The 16,108-nt window shown below is 41.8% G+C and overlaps 1 protein-coding gene and 1 long non-coding RNA gene across 2 annotated transcripts in view; one reads left to right on the top strand and one right to left on the bottom strand.

Moving 5' to 3' along the window:
- The window catches only part of IQGAP2 (IQ motif containing GTPase activating protein 2), a 249,363-nt gene that overhangs the window by 9,275 nt on the left and 223,980 nt on the right, over positions 1–16,108 (bottom strand). Inside the window, exons 29-32 of the mRNA XM_016205232.2 lie at positions 11,084–11,186; positions 10,188–10,329; positions 3,135–3,222; positions 607–819 (exon numbers count right to left, since the gene is read on the bottom strand). Coding sequence (XP_016060718.2) covers positions 607–819; positions 3,135–3,222; positions 10,188–10,329; positions 11,084–11,186 — 546 coding nt within the window. The remainder of the gene's footprint in view (positions 1–606; positions 820–3,134; positions 3,223–10,187; positions 10,330–11,083; positions 11,187–16,108) is intronic.
- Positions 930–5,835, top strand: LOC148093477 (uncharacterized). The gene is made up of 3 exons (XR_015714254.1): positions 930–964; positions 4,415–4,521; positions 5,477–5,835. It is a non-coding gene; the product is annotated as an uncharacterized LOC148093477 (long non-coding RNA).

Raw genomic sequence — 16,108 nt, 5'->3', positions numbered from 1 at the left:
ATACAACTGCTCTTAACCTTCAGACCCATTTTAAGGAGCATGTTTGGATAAAAAGAATGAAATGCCTTTTGAAACCAGATACTTCCTTATCCTTGGCAAACAGACCTCGGCCAGTTCCTGCGATGTTTCCTTGCACTAATTTAAGAGCCTTTTCTCAGGAAGTTTCTCAGCTGTAAAAATATGGGATGAGAAAACAGAAGCTAACCTTTAAGCGGGAACTGCATTTAGAGGCAAATTCTCAGCGCCACAGCTACCATCTCAGTGCAGGTCCTACGAGCAGCTGGGCTACAGGACAGCTAACAACTCAAGAAAGAACTCTCCTAAAAGTGTCACTTTTAAAACCAGTAGGTATTGCTTAAAGGTGTAGACAAAACATGTCCATTACATTTCCTGATCATTTATTTCTGGTGTGTGTCAGCTCTTATAACAACTTGGGGGGGGGGTTATGATCATTCTCTATTAAAAGTCATCAACTGCTCTGAACCTTTAACACTCTAATACTGACCACGGCATATACAAATACGAATCCCTCATGTCACCTCACAGATTGTGACCAATGATTAGCAAATGTCTGCTACGTAAAGAAAGAATATTATTTCCAAAAACCTTGGCGATCTCACTGAGAATCTCTTGGTATTTATTTTTGGAAGACACGTGTCCCATCTGTTCCAGTGTCCGAAGGTTCCTCTGGATTTTCCTCTTCTTCTGCTCCAGGGGCAGCTGTGCATCTTCCATCACAGACTGGCCACCCTCCATCTCCTCCGGAGCCCTGGGGGCTGGACCTGCGCGGCTCTCCACGTCGGCGGCATGAGCCGCTTCCTGAAACGCAAGTGTCAAGATGTTGCCTTTTCTCTGACCCCTAATCTCACACGTTAGAAGCTGTACAAGGCAAGTGAATGTCAAAGTGAAAGAAGCCTTCAAACCAAAGTCCAAAGACCAGAATGTGTTCTTCATGGGTTTTGAAGTAAGTCTTTGGTACGGAATTTCTCCACCTTTTTGAGAAACAGAGCAGCGGTGGCAGGCCTCTGGGGGAAGTTCTAAGAGCTACGTTATTGCCAAGGTGACGAATTACCCTGGTCATGGACACAGCACGGTGGATAACTGATACTGCGATTCCCTGGGTGGAAGGATTTGAATTGCTTGATAGTCCAGTTGAAGAAATTAAAACTAGATTACCCATTAAAACATGACTGTGAAAACCCTGAACATCGAACCTCACTGAACTCACACAGTAGCCCTATGGACGGAGGTTCATCAGCTCAGAAGGCAGTCAGAGAATCAGAGAATCGCTCTCAAACTTCCATCTCTGAAAAGCCTGTGGGGTTTTCTTTGAACCAAAGCTGAATAAAAATATTCTAGCATGTAATGTAGTAAGGTCCCAAATAAATGATAAATGAGTGAATGCAATTTGGATAGTCTGTTAAAAAACAACAACAGTATTAAAAGGGACTGGTGATCTTCCTGTTTCACTGGACTACACAACGGATTGACACAATAGATAAAGTCTAAGGATACAAATATTATTAGTCACACATGGACAGGTCAACGTTATGGACACAGGAACAATTTACCAGGTCAGCAGCCAACGTTATTGAGCAATTAATATGTGCTAGATATTCTATCCTCTTTGATCCTCACTGAGGATATGTTTCTATTTATTTTCGAGTGAGAGGAAGGAAGAGAGAGAAAGAAACATTGATGTGAGAGCGAAACATCGACCAGAGATCAAACCCACAACCCAGGTATATGCCCTGACTGAGAACTGAACCCGAAACCTTTTGGTGCACAGGATGCCACGCCAACCAACTGAGCCACCCTGCCAGGGCTTAATATGTTTTAACTCATTTATTCCTGTTTGTGAATTGGGTGCTGTTATTATTATTCCCACTTTACAGTTGTGGAAACTGAGGCACAGAAATATTTCTAAGTGCCAAGGGTTATACAGTTATAGAACTATACTTGACCTTGGAGGTCTGTGTTCTTAGTGACTATGATGCATTTGGGAAAAAATCAAAAATCAAAAAGGACTAAAATGCTCATACTAAATTAGCAGAATATTCTACTCACATTGTTTTAAAAATATCCACACATTAACAAACATCAGATAACTTAATTTTACTTTATATTTTTAAAATTAAAAACTGTGAGAGAATGATTTCTTGGCAACCAATTTAAAATGATTTGGGAAAATTATGTGTTGTTCTGCTAAGAAGTAACTACTTAAATAGTTTTGTTAACTTTTGTTTAGGGAGTGGCAGTTATTGATAATAAAGCAGTAACACTAAAGTTAATTCAGAGCTAACTAAACAATGATACATTTTAAAAGATGCTGATAAATAAATGCAAGATTGTTATGAAACTTCACTTACTTACACCAGGACAATAGTGCTCTGGCCCAGCAGACTCAAGACACTGGCTTCTGAAGCATGTGAACAGTTTTAATGTGAGACACTTCAAGTTAGCAAACAACATATGCAAGGCACGGCCTACTCCCTGTCCGCCAGAACCATCTCTTAACTGACTCATCTGTTCGTCCACTGACTGGTAAAGTGCATGAGCACATTCAGAAGCTCTGAAATACCCAGAACTATCTTCCTATCCGGGACGAAATTACATTCAGCCTAAACTTGGCGCTGCACTTTCTATTTCATTCCTATTGATAGTCCATGTGGATTTTTGTTGTTGTTTTGTTAATCCTCACCTGAGGATATCTTTTCCATTGCTTTTTCCCCCAGAGAGAGTGGATGGGAGGGAAGGAAGAAAGAAAGGAGGGAAAGAGAGGGAGAGAGAGGGGGAGAGAGATCGATGTGAGGAGACACCTGGATTGGTTGCCTCCCGCACGTGCCCCAACAGACTGAACCTGCAACCCAGGTACGTGCCCTTGGCTGGGAATAGAACCTGTGGCCCTTTGGTGTGCAGGCTGACGCTCTAACCGCTGAGCCACACTGGTCAGGGCTCCCTATGGATTTTATGTATAGCTGAACTCAGCTGGCCAAAGTAACTGATAAAATTCCTTACTTCCAAACCATGTCAGATATGGTTACTCTGAGGTAACAGTAAACATTTGGCAGGAAGATTAATAAGATCAACTCATATCTATGGCACTTACTATTTTACACTCAAAAACCAATTACCTGTTGTTCAGTTGCTGGTGTCTCTAAGATTTCTGTCAGTGTATTGCCTGGTTGGTTCCGGATCACATCGATTATCAGTTTTTTGGTCCTTTCAAAAGAGAGAAAGAAGAGACAGACTTTTACACAGCAGTCCTAATGTACAAAATGCTGCTTCTGAGGGAGTGCATGCACATGCAAAAATAAAGCTTCAAAGATAATCCCTTAAAATAACAGTCTTGCAGAAATTCACCACATCTACTCGAAGGCTCTGGAAAGTTTGTGAAGGCTTGATAATCGAAACCTGGGTTTTACATACTTGATGTAGTAGGATTATACTGTCAGTAACATGGGCACGAGTATGCATGATTCCTTATCTAAATGTTTTCCCTTTTTTTGGACTAAGGCTACTTTTTGTTGAGCAGAAGGCAAAGTACTACTGATTTGGCCTATTATCATGGCGGGTGCGGGAATGATATCTAACATCCCCCTTTCCTGACTTTAATCACATTTAAACTTCTGAGCCTGTTTAAGACTTTAGGAGCCAGACCAAGTGCTGCCTCTCCTGCTCTGAGAAAGTTCTGGAACGGTTTGAAGGCCAGTGTGCACAGACATCCTGTGTGGGCTGGGGAGGCCTTGGCTGCTGGCCGACACAGCAGCTGGGTGTTTAAGAGCCTCCGATCTGGTGGAGGAGCTAACAGATTAGCTTGGGTCCTAGTCTTCAGGTGGTAGAGAGGGAAGGGCTTCTCAGTAAAAAGTTAAGAGCTGGAAAAGTCTGGAAGTGCTAAAACCATGTATTTTTCCATATGGGTTCTTCAGGGTATCTAGCCACCGCTTCCTAATTAAAGATCAGGTTATGCAGTTATGTAAAAAGATTTTAATATAAAAGGCAAATGGTCAAGTCTGCTCACTTTTATGTGAGAACAGTACTACCGGATACAGCTTCCTTTCCAAAAAAGGGAAACAAATGGGAGTTGCCTGAAGTTACAAAGGGGTCTATTCCCTGCCTAAAGTTTCCCTTTCACCCCAGTCCTGTTGCATTTAACCTCAGTTCTTTCAAGGACATTACAGGGTCTCACCAGGTGATGAATTTCTTCCTCAACTACAGCAGGAAATGTCCACACAGCATGGAAATTGGAAAATGAAAACAAAGCATCGTTCACATTTGGAAGTGTCAGGGCAGTTGCCCGCAAATGACACGGGAAACCTTCCATGTTAATTCCAAAAATGTTATTTTTGAGAACAGGATAAAATCCAGTACACCATCTGTAAGTATCATTTTTCTCATTTCTTACTTATTGCAGGCCTGTACAAGAGTGATCAGAGCCGTTTCCTCTGGCCCATGACCCTTCACTGCTGGGGATTTATGGGCTGTCTGGGAGCACGCGGATCAACTCTCCAAGAGTCAAAGGTGGGCACCCAGCTAATTATAGCCACATGGGAAATGGCACTGCTCCCGAGGCTGCTGTGGCTTAAAGAGCCAAGTATAGTTTCCTCCCCACTCAACCCCTTCCTCCAATCATCATTACAAATGTATTAAGCAGGAACATCCAGTTAAAAATAAAAGCTTTGGATGATTTTAAAAACACAGTGACGTTTCTTATTTGAAATAATATTCTAGGAACTACTTATGATATATGCTTCCAGGAAACTCCCAGCTCATCTCTTTAGAGAAGCTATCTGATGACCAACATGACGGGCCACTCCAGCATGCCTGCCGGGGTCAACGAATGTTTATTTGTTCAGGAGTTGCTGGAAGATAAGCTGCCCAGACAGCCTCCTCTTTCCTTGGAATCCTGCTTTATGTCAGGCCTGCGGAATCCACTGCCCAAGTTCTACCCAAGGCATCTTACATATAAGCAGCCATCCAGCTTCATGACAGGGAATTCGTGACCTTCCTGGCATATGCCTAATGGTTAGGAACACTGGGATCAGACGGATCTGGGGTAAATTGGGGCTCCTGTAGCTTACTAGCTGCATGCACTTGTGCAAATTATATAATCCCTATGTTCTTTTAAAAAATTGACATAATGGGAATTTCCCTGATACAAGGATTGAATGAAAAGACAGCTGTGAAGCTGCTCCCTGGGGCCTGACACATGGTAAGCACTTAGGTGATCACGAAAGCTGTGCTGCCCCAAATGGCAACCACTGGCCACAGGGGCAACCGAGCCCTTGAGCCAGGGCGGGCCCAAACAGACGTGATGCAAGTGTGACACACACCGGGTTCTGAAGGCTTAGTGAGAAAAAGGGTGGACCAAATCTTATTAACAGTTTTTACACTGGTTACATATTGGAATAACATTTTGGACATACTGGGTTAAATAAAGTAGAATTAATTTCACTTGTTTCTTTCTAAAATACAGCTTCTAGAACACTTAAAACAACTCGTGTGGCTCACATTGGACTTCTTCTGGCGAGTCAGCACTGGAACGCTCATTCTTAGACGGGAAGCTCACTCTGAGGCCTGCCTTCCGGTGATGTCCACTCACTGGACCTGGTCAGTCACAGGACTCCAGCACTAAGGGGACACCTTTGGGAAACAGCCTAATCCTGGATCTGACAAATGAGGCGACTGAGACCTGAGAGGGTCAATGGTTACAACGGTCACTCTGTTTTCTAGAGTTGCAGTAAACAAGCTGAACTCCCTTTCCACATCTTCAGCACTCATCGACCTGCAGAGAGGTGCCAGAGCTCTGTCCCATCGCCTCTTTCTCCACCTTCCTTTTCCCAAGCGAAACCCCTCAGTTCCTTAAGCTCTTCACAACTGGATTTAAAGAGAGTTCGTAGTTCTGCCCACCTTTCAGTCTGCAGTGACCTGAAGACATGTCCCTCTCCCCACCCAATGCAAACACAATATTCTAGATATGGTCTGACCAGCATAAATCAACGGGTTAGAGTATTGGCCCCATGACTTCAAATGGGGCTGACAAAACCAAGGGCTCTGCCGCCCTATCTGAATGGGAAGGTATCTAACTCTGAGGAAGAATTAGAGAAAGGGAGGGAGGGAGGAAGAATGCACGAGAGGGCATTCATCACGGCCGTGCGCACACCCCGCCGTCGGGGAGCGAGACTGCACGGCGCTTATAAACGGGTGTGCTAGGTTTGGCCATTCCCCTCACAGGGCATCTGTTACCACACGCTGACCAGGAGCAGTCCTGAGCCTCCCCTCTGTCATCTGCCTTACAGTGTACCCACAGTTAAAATTAAATTTGTGTTCGTGGAAGCTAAGGAATATTTCCAGTTGTTTAAAATTCTAACACAGTACACATTTTCATCTCCCTGCCTCAGACATCACCTTAGCTATTTAGCGCTCATACCAGTCTGGACTAAAAGCAAGGAAAGCTCTCAGTTGGGATGATGGATGCCTAAACTGAATCATGTGATAGGAAAAAATTCTTAAGAGATGACAACTTAAGTACTTGGGCAGCTAAGTATGATTAAAAACCACAAATATTGCCTTCTACTTAAGCACACATACTTTTGTAGAAAAAGCTTAATAAAGGCCATAAGGATCACATATTTTAAGTTGAATCATAAGTTATAATGAGATTTACAACTGCATAGCTCATTCTAATGTATAAGGTGTTAGCGCACAACCTCATTTGCTCACCGTAGCCCCTCCTCCCCCTCCCCCCTCTTCTCTGGTGGATGGGGGAGGGGTTGGAAATGACGGTCAGGTGACTTGCTCTGAGTCCTTTGGCTAATAAGTGACAGATTGAGGCTAATCCCCGGCTTTCCTAGGACTCCTCAACCAGGCTTTTTTTGGCTTAGTCTTTACTATCACCATGCTTGGTAGGACTGACAAAATGCAATCACCCACACTGAAGCTCCCCATTCCACAGACATACAGAGGGGAGGCAGAAACGAAGCGTTTCTTCCTACTCCTACACGTGCCTTCACGTCCCTCCCCTCTAGCAGCCAGTCCTCTTTGGCCTGGAAAGCTGGCCCAGCATCGGGTATGCAGTAACTGCTCTGCTATCACTCTCCTTGTTCATTCTAAGATTCCTAAGAGTGCAAAAAGCAGTGACCTTGCTCTCCACAAGTTGTAAAACCTCATGATCTGAGTGTGGCCCCTGGAAGATTTAAGATCGTTTGAGTTTGAATCTATGCTCCACTTACTAGGCACACCCCCTAGAAAAGGGTTTTTGTCTGTTTCCTCATGTAAAATATAAGTAATAAACTCTACTTCTTGGAGTTGTTGAGAGTATTCCATTATATATGTTATTATATTTTATATGCTACTGGGTATATCTTTATCTACATCTGTCTCTGTATCTGTACCTGTATTCACAGCACAGCCCCTGGCACATAATAAGCAGTACAAAGGTATTTGCTAAATTATCATTTTCATACTCACTTAATTAGTAAGAATTATGAAACGAGCATGGAATTAAGTTTACAGGTATAAGGTTAACTGCCTCAAATTCTGCTCCTGTAGAGATCCCCAAGAAGGTGAGTTATTCATCACTGGAAAGCTAATGATCTGTAATGACTCAAAATGCAGCTTTTCTAAAAGTTAAAAACCTGTTTAACAAGGAAGCAGTCATTTTTTGGTGGAGAAAAGCCAGGTATTTTCATGTTCCAACTACTCTGCATTCCACGATTCTCCACGTCACAGTAACCTCTGAAAGGCACTGTTGGATTTTAGTTAAACCTAGTTCTCTACTGAAGAGTCTCAAAAACTGCATTGTATGTTTGAGTTAGGGATTTGGTTTATTTGCTTGCAAGAGTATATATTAATGGAACATCAATGATATATGATATGAATTTAAAGCATGTCAGTGACTTGCTGCTTTCATTTCCTCACCTCAAAGATAAAGACAGACTAGATGGTCTCCAAGCTCCCTGTCGATGACACATTTTATAATTATCTACTGGCAGCAAGATTTTAAAATACATACTTAGAGTATAATGCATTTGGAAGTAAGGCTTGCCTAACATCTGGAGCTAACTCGCCTGAATCTTTTGGGTAGTACCCAAATTCCACTTTCAGGGACGGCCACTTAGTCAATCTTCACTTCAGTTATTTGCATGATCACTGGGCTACTTAGTGAAGTCCGCTAACAGCAGGAGCTCGAAGTGTACCCAAGGGAAGGCACGCTAGACCCCAGAGGTCTATGGAAGCAGTGAGTTATCAAGTCTATTAAGACACTGGCCCAATGGTCTTTTTTGTATAAATGGAAAAGATGAAACAATTCACATGGAATTGCAAGGAACCCCAAGAAGCCGAAAGAAACTTGAAATAAAACCACTGGCTGGCTCTACTTAGCATGGAGATGAAAGGGGTGGACTATTTGTTTGCAGCACACAGTGGGGAGCTGGGAGGGACTTGCAGCAAGGCTGAGGCAGGTAGGACAGTGCCCAGGTTTCCTTGCCTAAGACCCATCACTGCCCATGGGCCAGATTTTGCTTTTAAAATGTGAATTCCAAAAATCTGCAGAACCTGGAGACTCATGGAGACTCGCATTCAGAAATAAGCATAAATACATATGATATTCAAATTATTTAATATTTTCAACCACCCAAACTGTGATTCCCATTCATTAATGCAGACATCTGAGGGACTGCATTTAGAAAATGATTTCAAATAGCAGACAAAACCAATTATGAAGAAAATGTCTTTCCATTACTTCTAAGCACAAAACTTATGAGATCATAGGACATCTGACCTAATTTAATTTGCACGGCGGAACCACACAATCTGTATTTCCAGTTATCTTTATAATGGGCACTTGCTCAGAGGAACCCAGGGAGTAGACTGCACATTTCCCCTCTTTGCCCTATTGCTCTGCCCTGTGTTCTCCCTCCACACATTTAATCTGACTTGCTAGCCAATGATCTAAAGGGCCTGCACTCAACTCTATGAGGCCAAGGCTGTGTACCAGTCCCCTGCATCTTGTCCTGTGTCCTGCAGTTGAGCTGTGCTCTCTACCACCAGACTTGAGACCTCTGCAAGGCAGGGACCGGTCCTGGCTTGCTCACTGCTGTATCCCTGCATCAAGCCCAGTGCCGTGGACACAGAGGTAGGTACTCCAATATTTGCTACATGAACGAATAGAGCCTTAGGTGATATGAAGATAAAACAAGTGAGCCTAATGGAAGCAGCACATATCACTACACAGCACACTGAGTAAGTTTTTTCTGGCCATGTCCTAAATATCTGGGGGGAAAAAATAAATGAGTGCTGTCTAAAGCACGTCATGGGTGGAACAGAGGCTCTGGTCACAAATGAAAACAATCTCGGAACTCAGGACACGTAGCTTGGGAGTAGTGTCTGAGGTATTATTTAAATTCCTTTTGTCTCTGTTTTCCACTTCCATTCTCCATCTCATCTCAATACACAACTGTTCTAACCTGCAAACACATATCCTTTGATTTATGTAAGTTCTTAAAAACTGCATTGTTTGGTGAGCAATGTTCTTGGTTTATGATGTTTGAATTTAAGCTGTTATCATGGATCTCATTCTTTCTTACTGTGTGTAGAGAACCAGTGTGGAATTCCTATGAGCCTTGATGGAAAAATGCCCTGTTAATTAAAAATTGAAGGCTTCCCTTGAAATCTTTGGGGGTGGGAAGCAAGGTAAAAATAAAGTCAAAGCTGATAAACATACCCAGGCTTAGTTTAATAGGAAAGGCTCATAAATCAGATGACAGCATTATGTCTTATCACATATGTACCTTTTACATTACCATTTTCTACCACAAATTAAATTTGGTGCAGTATTTCCTCACTAATCTTCTGACCGCTCTGAAACAGATATTTCCCTTGGGTTATCTAAAGACTTTTACAGGCTGAGTTAATTGCTTCATTTCTTAAAAGGAATCACATTACAACAAGAAAAATGAAAAAAAAAAAATACCCAAGACTGCTTTTTACATAATTATAATATTTAGTTTCCTCTTAAATTATAAAGAGTCTATTGCCATTTGTTTGGTTAGCTGTTTGATGGGTAAACTTGATGTATTTCAGTATGCAGATATTTTAAAATGAATTATTTGGGGTTTAGCCTTACTTGAATTTACATGGTTTAAGATGCACGACTGGGGACATGTGCCCTTTACGCCCAAACTTACTTTATCATGAGGCTTTGGCCATCTACACCTTCACCATCCCCCAAGTCGTACTTGCTCGTCAAGGAAAGGGAAATCTCAGTCTTTGCTAGCTGACTTAGTGTATTTGCCTTGTTAGGGTCACTGGGGTCAACGGCTCCTTCCCCTGTAGAAAAAAACACTGTTATTCTCCCAGCTCACGCCCTGCGGCAGCGACAGTGCATCAGCATCAACAATGTAAGATACAGGCCCACGGGGAAGGCAGGCTGCGTAGTCAGACAGGGGACCGTGGTCCTCATAAACCACATTCCAATACGCTTAGAGTGGCTTTGAAAAGTCTTTGATCTTTGCCCTGGCCAGGTGGTGGGAGCACTGTCCTGGGCACCAAAAGGTTCCGGGTTCAATTCCCAGTCAGGCACTTACCTGGGGTGCAGATCTGGTGCCCGGCTGGGCGCCTATGGGAGGCAACCAATCGATGTTTCTCGCCCTTTCTTTCTCCCTTCCTCTCTCCAAACATATCCTCAGGTCAGGATTAAAAAGAATAATCTTTGACTGTAAGTTAAAATAACATGGGGCATAGATATTCAAAATATGAAAAAATTACTAAAAGGGAGAACTGTTAGTAAAATCCTTAGAGAACACAGCAAGAAATTTACAATAAACCTGACTTTTCCTTTATGATACACGGTGACAAATCCTTTTGATGATGTATCTAGAGCTTACCTTCAAGAATATTAAAGTGTTATATAATCTAGGACACTACAAATGATGGGGCCTTTAATGTAGGAAGCAGCTAGTGTCCTTATGATCCTTTAAATAAGCTTAAGTATTAAATTCCAACATTTAAAAAATCTAGGATAGGAAAACCAACCAACCAACCAACCAACCAACCAAATAGAGTAGAAGGAATAAGCTCTTACCAAGGAAAGATTCCACAGTGGGTACTTCTCCCAGCAATTCCAACAGTTCATTCAGTAAGTCATTTTTTTCAGGTGCAATTGCATCCTGGTGTTCCAACAGGAGCTGTATACAGAAAGCAACACACACACAGAGACAAAAGTAAATTCTCAAACGATACCATATTTAGTTTCCTTTCCAGTTTTTCATACTTTTATTCTGATATTGTTTGAATCTTAAATACAGGGCTGTCATCTATAAAATTAGAGACCACAGAGGGAGATGGTTTTTATTTTATTTTAGAGGGAAGTGCCTATTTTTTGTCAAGAAATTGTAGCTTTGTGAAAGGTGCTCATAAACCCCCCTTCAGCAAGATCTGCTGAGCAGCAGCCTGCTTCCACCTGATGCCAGAGCCCCACTCCACCTTCAGAGAAAAATTCAAAGTTGGGGGAAACATTCTAAATGAGCCAAGTTGCTTAACACTTGTAGTTACCTGGAAGGGCATTTCCACATCTCTTCAGAGAAAACCTGTGCAGTAATCAAAACACTAAAGCTTAAAAAAAAATCACCACTATCAGGTATTTTTATCTGAATGGCACTGAAGATCTTTCTAGGTAAGGGTGGCAGAACTTTCTTAACTTGGAGGGGCAGCGGGGGGGCAGGGGGGGCTGGCTGTGAAGAATAACACAGCTATTTTTGTTTGCATTTAGAATTAAATTAAACAATGTTTCTAAAGTATGGGACTTGTATTCTCGGTGATAATATTATTTTAGTTGTTTTGCATAACTCTGAACCATAATGATAAAATTCATCTTTTCCATTTTTAATGTTTTTTTCCCCCCCAAAAGCTTTATTTAGATATAATTAACATATCATCAAACCCACTCATTTTAAATGTGTGATGTGATGATTTTTAGTATATTCAAAGAATTGTGCAACCATCACCACTATCTAATTTCAGAACATTTTCATCACTCTAAAAGAAACTCAGCCATTAGCAGTCACTCCAATACCCCTTCCTTGCAGTCCCTGGAAACCAGTCATCTTCTACCTGCCTCCATAGATGTGGATGTTGGGGATGCTTCATGTGAATGGAATTGTGTAATTTGTGGCCCTTTGTACTGACTTCTTTCACTGAGCATGATTTCAAGGCTCATCCATGTTGTAGCATAAATCAGTGCTCCATTCCTCTTTAGGGCTGAATGAGTGGTTTTCCATTATACGGAGATATCACACTTTATTCATTCATCTGTTGATTACCATTTGTTTCCACTTTTTGTCCATTATGAATAATGATGCTATGAACAGTCATGTACAAGTTTCTGTGTGAACATGTTTTCATTTTTCTGGAGTTCATACCTGTGAGTGGAACTGCTGCATCATACAGTAACTCATGTTAATATCTGGGCACTGCCGAACGGATTTCCAGAGTGGCCGTACCAGTTTACATTTCTGCCAGCAGTACAGGAGACTTTCAGTGGTTCCACATCCTTGCCAACACCTGTTACCACCCGAGCTTATTCTAGCCATCCCGGGGGGCGTGCAGTCGGTACCTCACTGCGGCGTAGATGCACATTCTCTGATGGCTAATGCTGCTGAGCATCTTTCCATGGGCTTATTGGTCATTACTACAGGCAGACCTCAGAGATGTTTTGGTTCAGTTCCAGCCCACCGCAATAAAAGTGTATCACAAAAAGGGAGTCATAATCTTTTCTCTGGTGGAGGGTCTTGCCTTTAATTTGTAAAAAAAAGTGCAATAATCCAAGGTATGCCTATATATCTCCCTTGGAAAAATCTCTATTCAGATCATTTGCCCATTAAAAATTTTAAAAATACGCTTTTGTTGATTTTTAGAGAGAAAGGAAGGGAGAGGGAGAAGGAGGAGAGAGAGAGAGAGAGAGAAATATCGATCGGCTGCCTTCTGTCCCTACTGGGGATCGAACCTGAAACCCAGGCATATGCCCTGCCTGGGAATTAAGCCAGCGACCTCTTGGGGCATGGGTCGATGCTCAACCAGTGAGCCACACTGGACGGGCCCATTAAACTTTTTTATTTTTAATAGTAAAATACACATAAAATCCACCATCTTAACTATTTTTAAGTGTACAGTTCAGTAGTGTTAAGCACATTCACACTGTTGTGCAATCGATCTCCATATGCTTTCATCTTGCAAAACAGAAACTCTATATATATCAAACAACTCCCTACTCTACCATTCTAATTTTGCTCTCTCTGAATTTGACTGCTCTAGGTACCTCATGCAATTGGAATCAGACAGCATTTGTCTTTTTGAGACTGGCTTATTTTACTCAGCGTAATGTCCTCATGGCTCTTCCATGTTGTAGCATGTACAGAATTTCCTTCCCGTTGAAGGCTGGCTGACATCCCATGGTGCGTATGTATCACATTTTGTCTGTCCATTCATCCACCGATGAACAGCTGGGCTGCTTCCACCTTCTGGCTACTGTATGATGCTACTGTGAATGAACATGTGTGTATAACATCCCTTCAACTCTGCTTTCAATTCTTTTGAGTAAATACCTGGAAGTGGAATTGCTGGATCATATGGTAATTCTATTTTTAATATTTTGAGACACTAGCATACTGTTTCCCATAGCAGCTGTACCATTGTACATGCCCACCAATAGTGTAAAGGGTTCCAATTTCTCCACGTTTTTTGGCAACACTAATTTTCTATTTTTTGATAGTAGGTACCACACTGGGTGTGAGGTGGTATCTCATTGTGGGTTTTTCTCCCCCAAATCAAATGGTAGATTTATTGGCTGTAAAAACAATAAGGCAAAATCATTATGGTTTTCTTTTGGATTTCCCTAGTCATTAGTGATACTGAGCATCTTTATGTGCTTGTCAGTCATTTGTATATTTTCTTTGAAGAAATGTCTATTCAAGTCCTTAGCCCAGCGATTTTCAACTATTTTCATCTCATGGCACACATAAACTAATTACTAAAATTCCGTGGTACACTAAAAAATATGTTATAGCTTTTGCTGATCTGACCAAAAAAAAAGGTATAATTTTCATTCATTTACACTGGATGGCTATTGTTGTGTTGGCTGTTGTCATTTTTTTAAATCTGACAATCTAAGGGAAAGAGGTCAGTGCCCCTGACTAAATAGGTTTTGCATGTTTTAAAAATTCTTGCAGCACACCGGTTGAAAATTGCTGCCTTAGCTCATTTTTAAATTGGGTTATTTTTTGTTGTTGTTAAGTGGTAGGAATTTTTAAAAATATATATATTCTGGATATTAAAAACTATGATAGGAGATTTTATAAAACACATTCTTATATATGATTTGCAAATATTTTCTCCCATTCTGTAGGTTGCCTTTTCACTCCATCGATTGTGTCCTTCAATGCACACTTGTTGATTTTTAAATTGGGTTTTTATCTTATCATTGAGTTGTAGGTTTTCTTTGTATATTCTGTACATAAGTACATTATCAGATACATTATTTCCAATTATTCTCTCTCATTCCCTTGGCTGTCTTTTCAATTTCTTGATGGCACGGTTTATAGCACAGAAGTTTTTAATTTTGATGAGGTCCAATTTACCTCCTTTTTTTCTTTCGTTGCTTGTAAGTTTGGAGTCATAGCTAAGGAACCACTGCTATATGGTTTCTCACGCATCCTCCTTTTTTAAAAAGGTGAGTTGACTTAAGACAGACATTATATAAAGAATAGAGGTAATATAAAGACATGGTGAAATCTGGGAGGGTTGTACACAGGGTATTTGGGGGGAGGTTAAGTTAGAGACAAGAACGAAACAAGCACGACGCAGAAATCGTGTTGTTCTGAGACGGGACAGGTGACCGGGCCGCTGCCTCTGGAAAGGGGAGACCAGCTTTACCCGCTACTCTGATATTTACAGAACATACAAACTGCCTGGAAATGTCTCATTAAAGAGCTTACTTTGAGGTTCCACACAGTCCTTAGGGAACAGGGGCAGGCATGTGGCCACAGACTTGGCATGGGATGCTGCTGCGTGCTTGTGTCTGCATGTGACCGCCTCGTCACTTGAGACAGACAGTAAACAGGACGGCCTTTCTCTGAAATTACTTTACTCCCACGTTATGATGTCTGCTTCCACCCTAACACATGGAGGGCTCACTCCAAATCAGTCATGAGCCATGTTTCCCAGGGCTGGATTCTGCTTTCAATTTTTGGTCACAAAAGGAACAGACTATTTTTCCTTAAAAAGTAACAGTCTACGTGAATACAATAACATTTTTTTCTCTGCTGTTCTTGGGAAAGAATCTCATTCTAAGAGAGCTCCCAGTACTCCTTCTGCACGAGGGTCCTGCCCGCAGCCAACTGCAGCCTCCACCTGGACATTTTCTTTGAGGGAGATGGTCCACCACAGAGACAGACAGACAGACGAAGCTCAAGCATGAACGAGGCTACCTGCACACTAGAGTTACTTCTGCAAATGCTACACTGCTGGACATGGACGTGTTTTCTTTGGGATTTGGGGTGTTTGTATATAGAGATAAGAAAAGCACAGCCTCTTCGTTTAATCAACCAACTCACTCCTTCAGCTGCTAGTTCAAACCTGCCTCTGTTTAGGGTCGCTCACAATCCTTACGGAGAGCTTACTGAAATACTGAGGAGGTTCCCTGTGCTAACTCCGAAAGAGGGAAATCAAAAGTAGATCTATTTTTTTCTTCTAAATCTGTAGTCAAGCTTTTGTTTCTAAGAAGAGCTTAATAACAAAGACGGAAATTTTGGGCAGCCGACATTGCCACCTGTTAGTACACCTCGTTTGATGGGTCAGGGGTAGGACCTCCGAGAAGTGTGTATTTGTTATGCCTTCCTCCTGGTTGTGTGTATCACCTGAAGTTGGGCTTAAGTATCCTTAAGCAGGGCTTCTGGACCCTTAGTGTGTGTGTCACCTGGGATCTTGTTAGAATGCAGGTTCTGACATGGAAGGTCTGGGGTACATTTCAAACAAATCTCCAGGACTTGGTTTAGAGTAGCAAGGTCCAAAACTAGTCTCGAAAAGGTTACCTTTTAAGAACCTAGATTTCTCA

Source organism: Miniopterus natalensis, chromosome 3 (assembly GCF_054644295.1).
Source record: "Miniopterus natalensis isolate mMinNat1 chromosome 3, mMinNat1.hap1, whole genome shotgun sequence".
In the NCBI taxonomy this organism is placed as follows: Eukaryota; Metazoa; Chordata; class Mammalia; order Chiroptera; family Miniopteridae; genus Miniopterus; species Miniopterus natalensis.
This window is presented reverse-complemented; position numbering and strand designations above follow the sequence as displayed.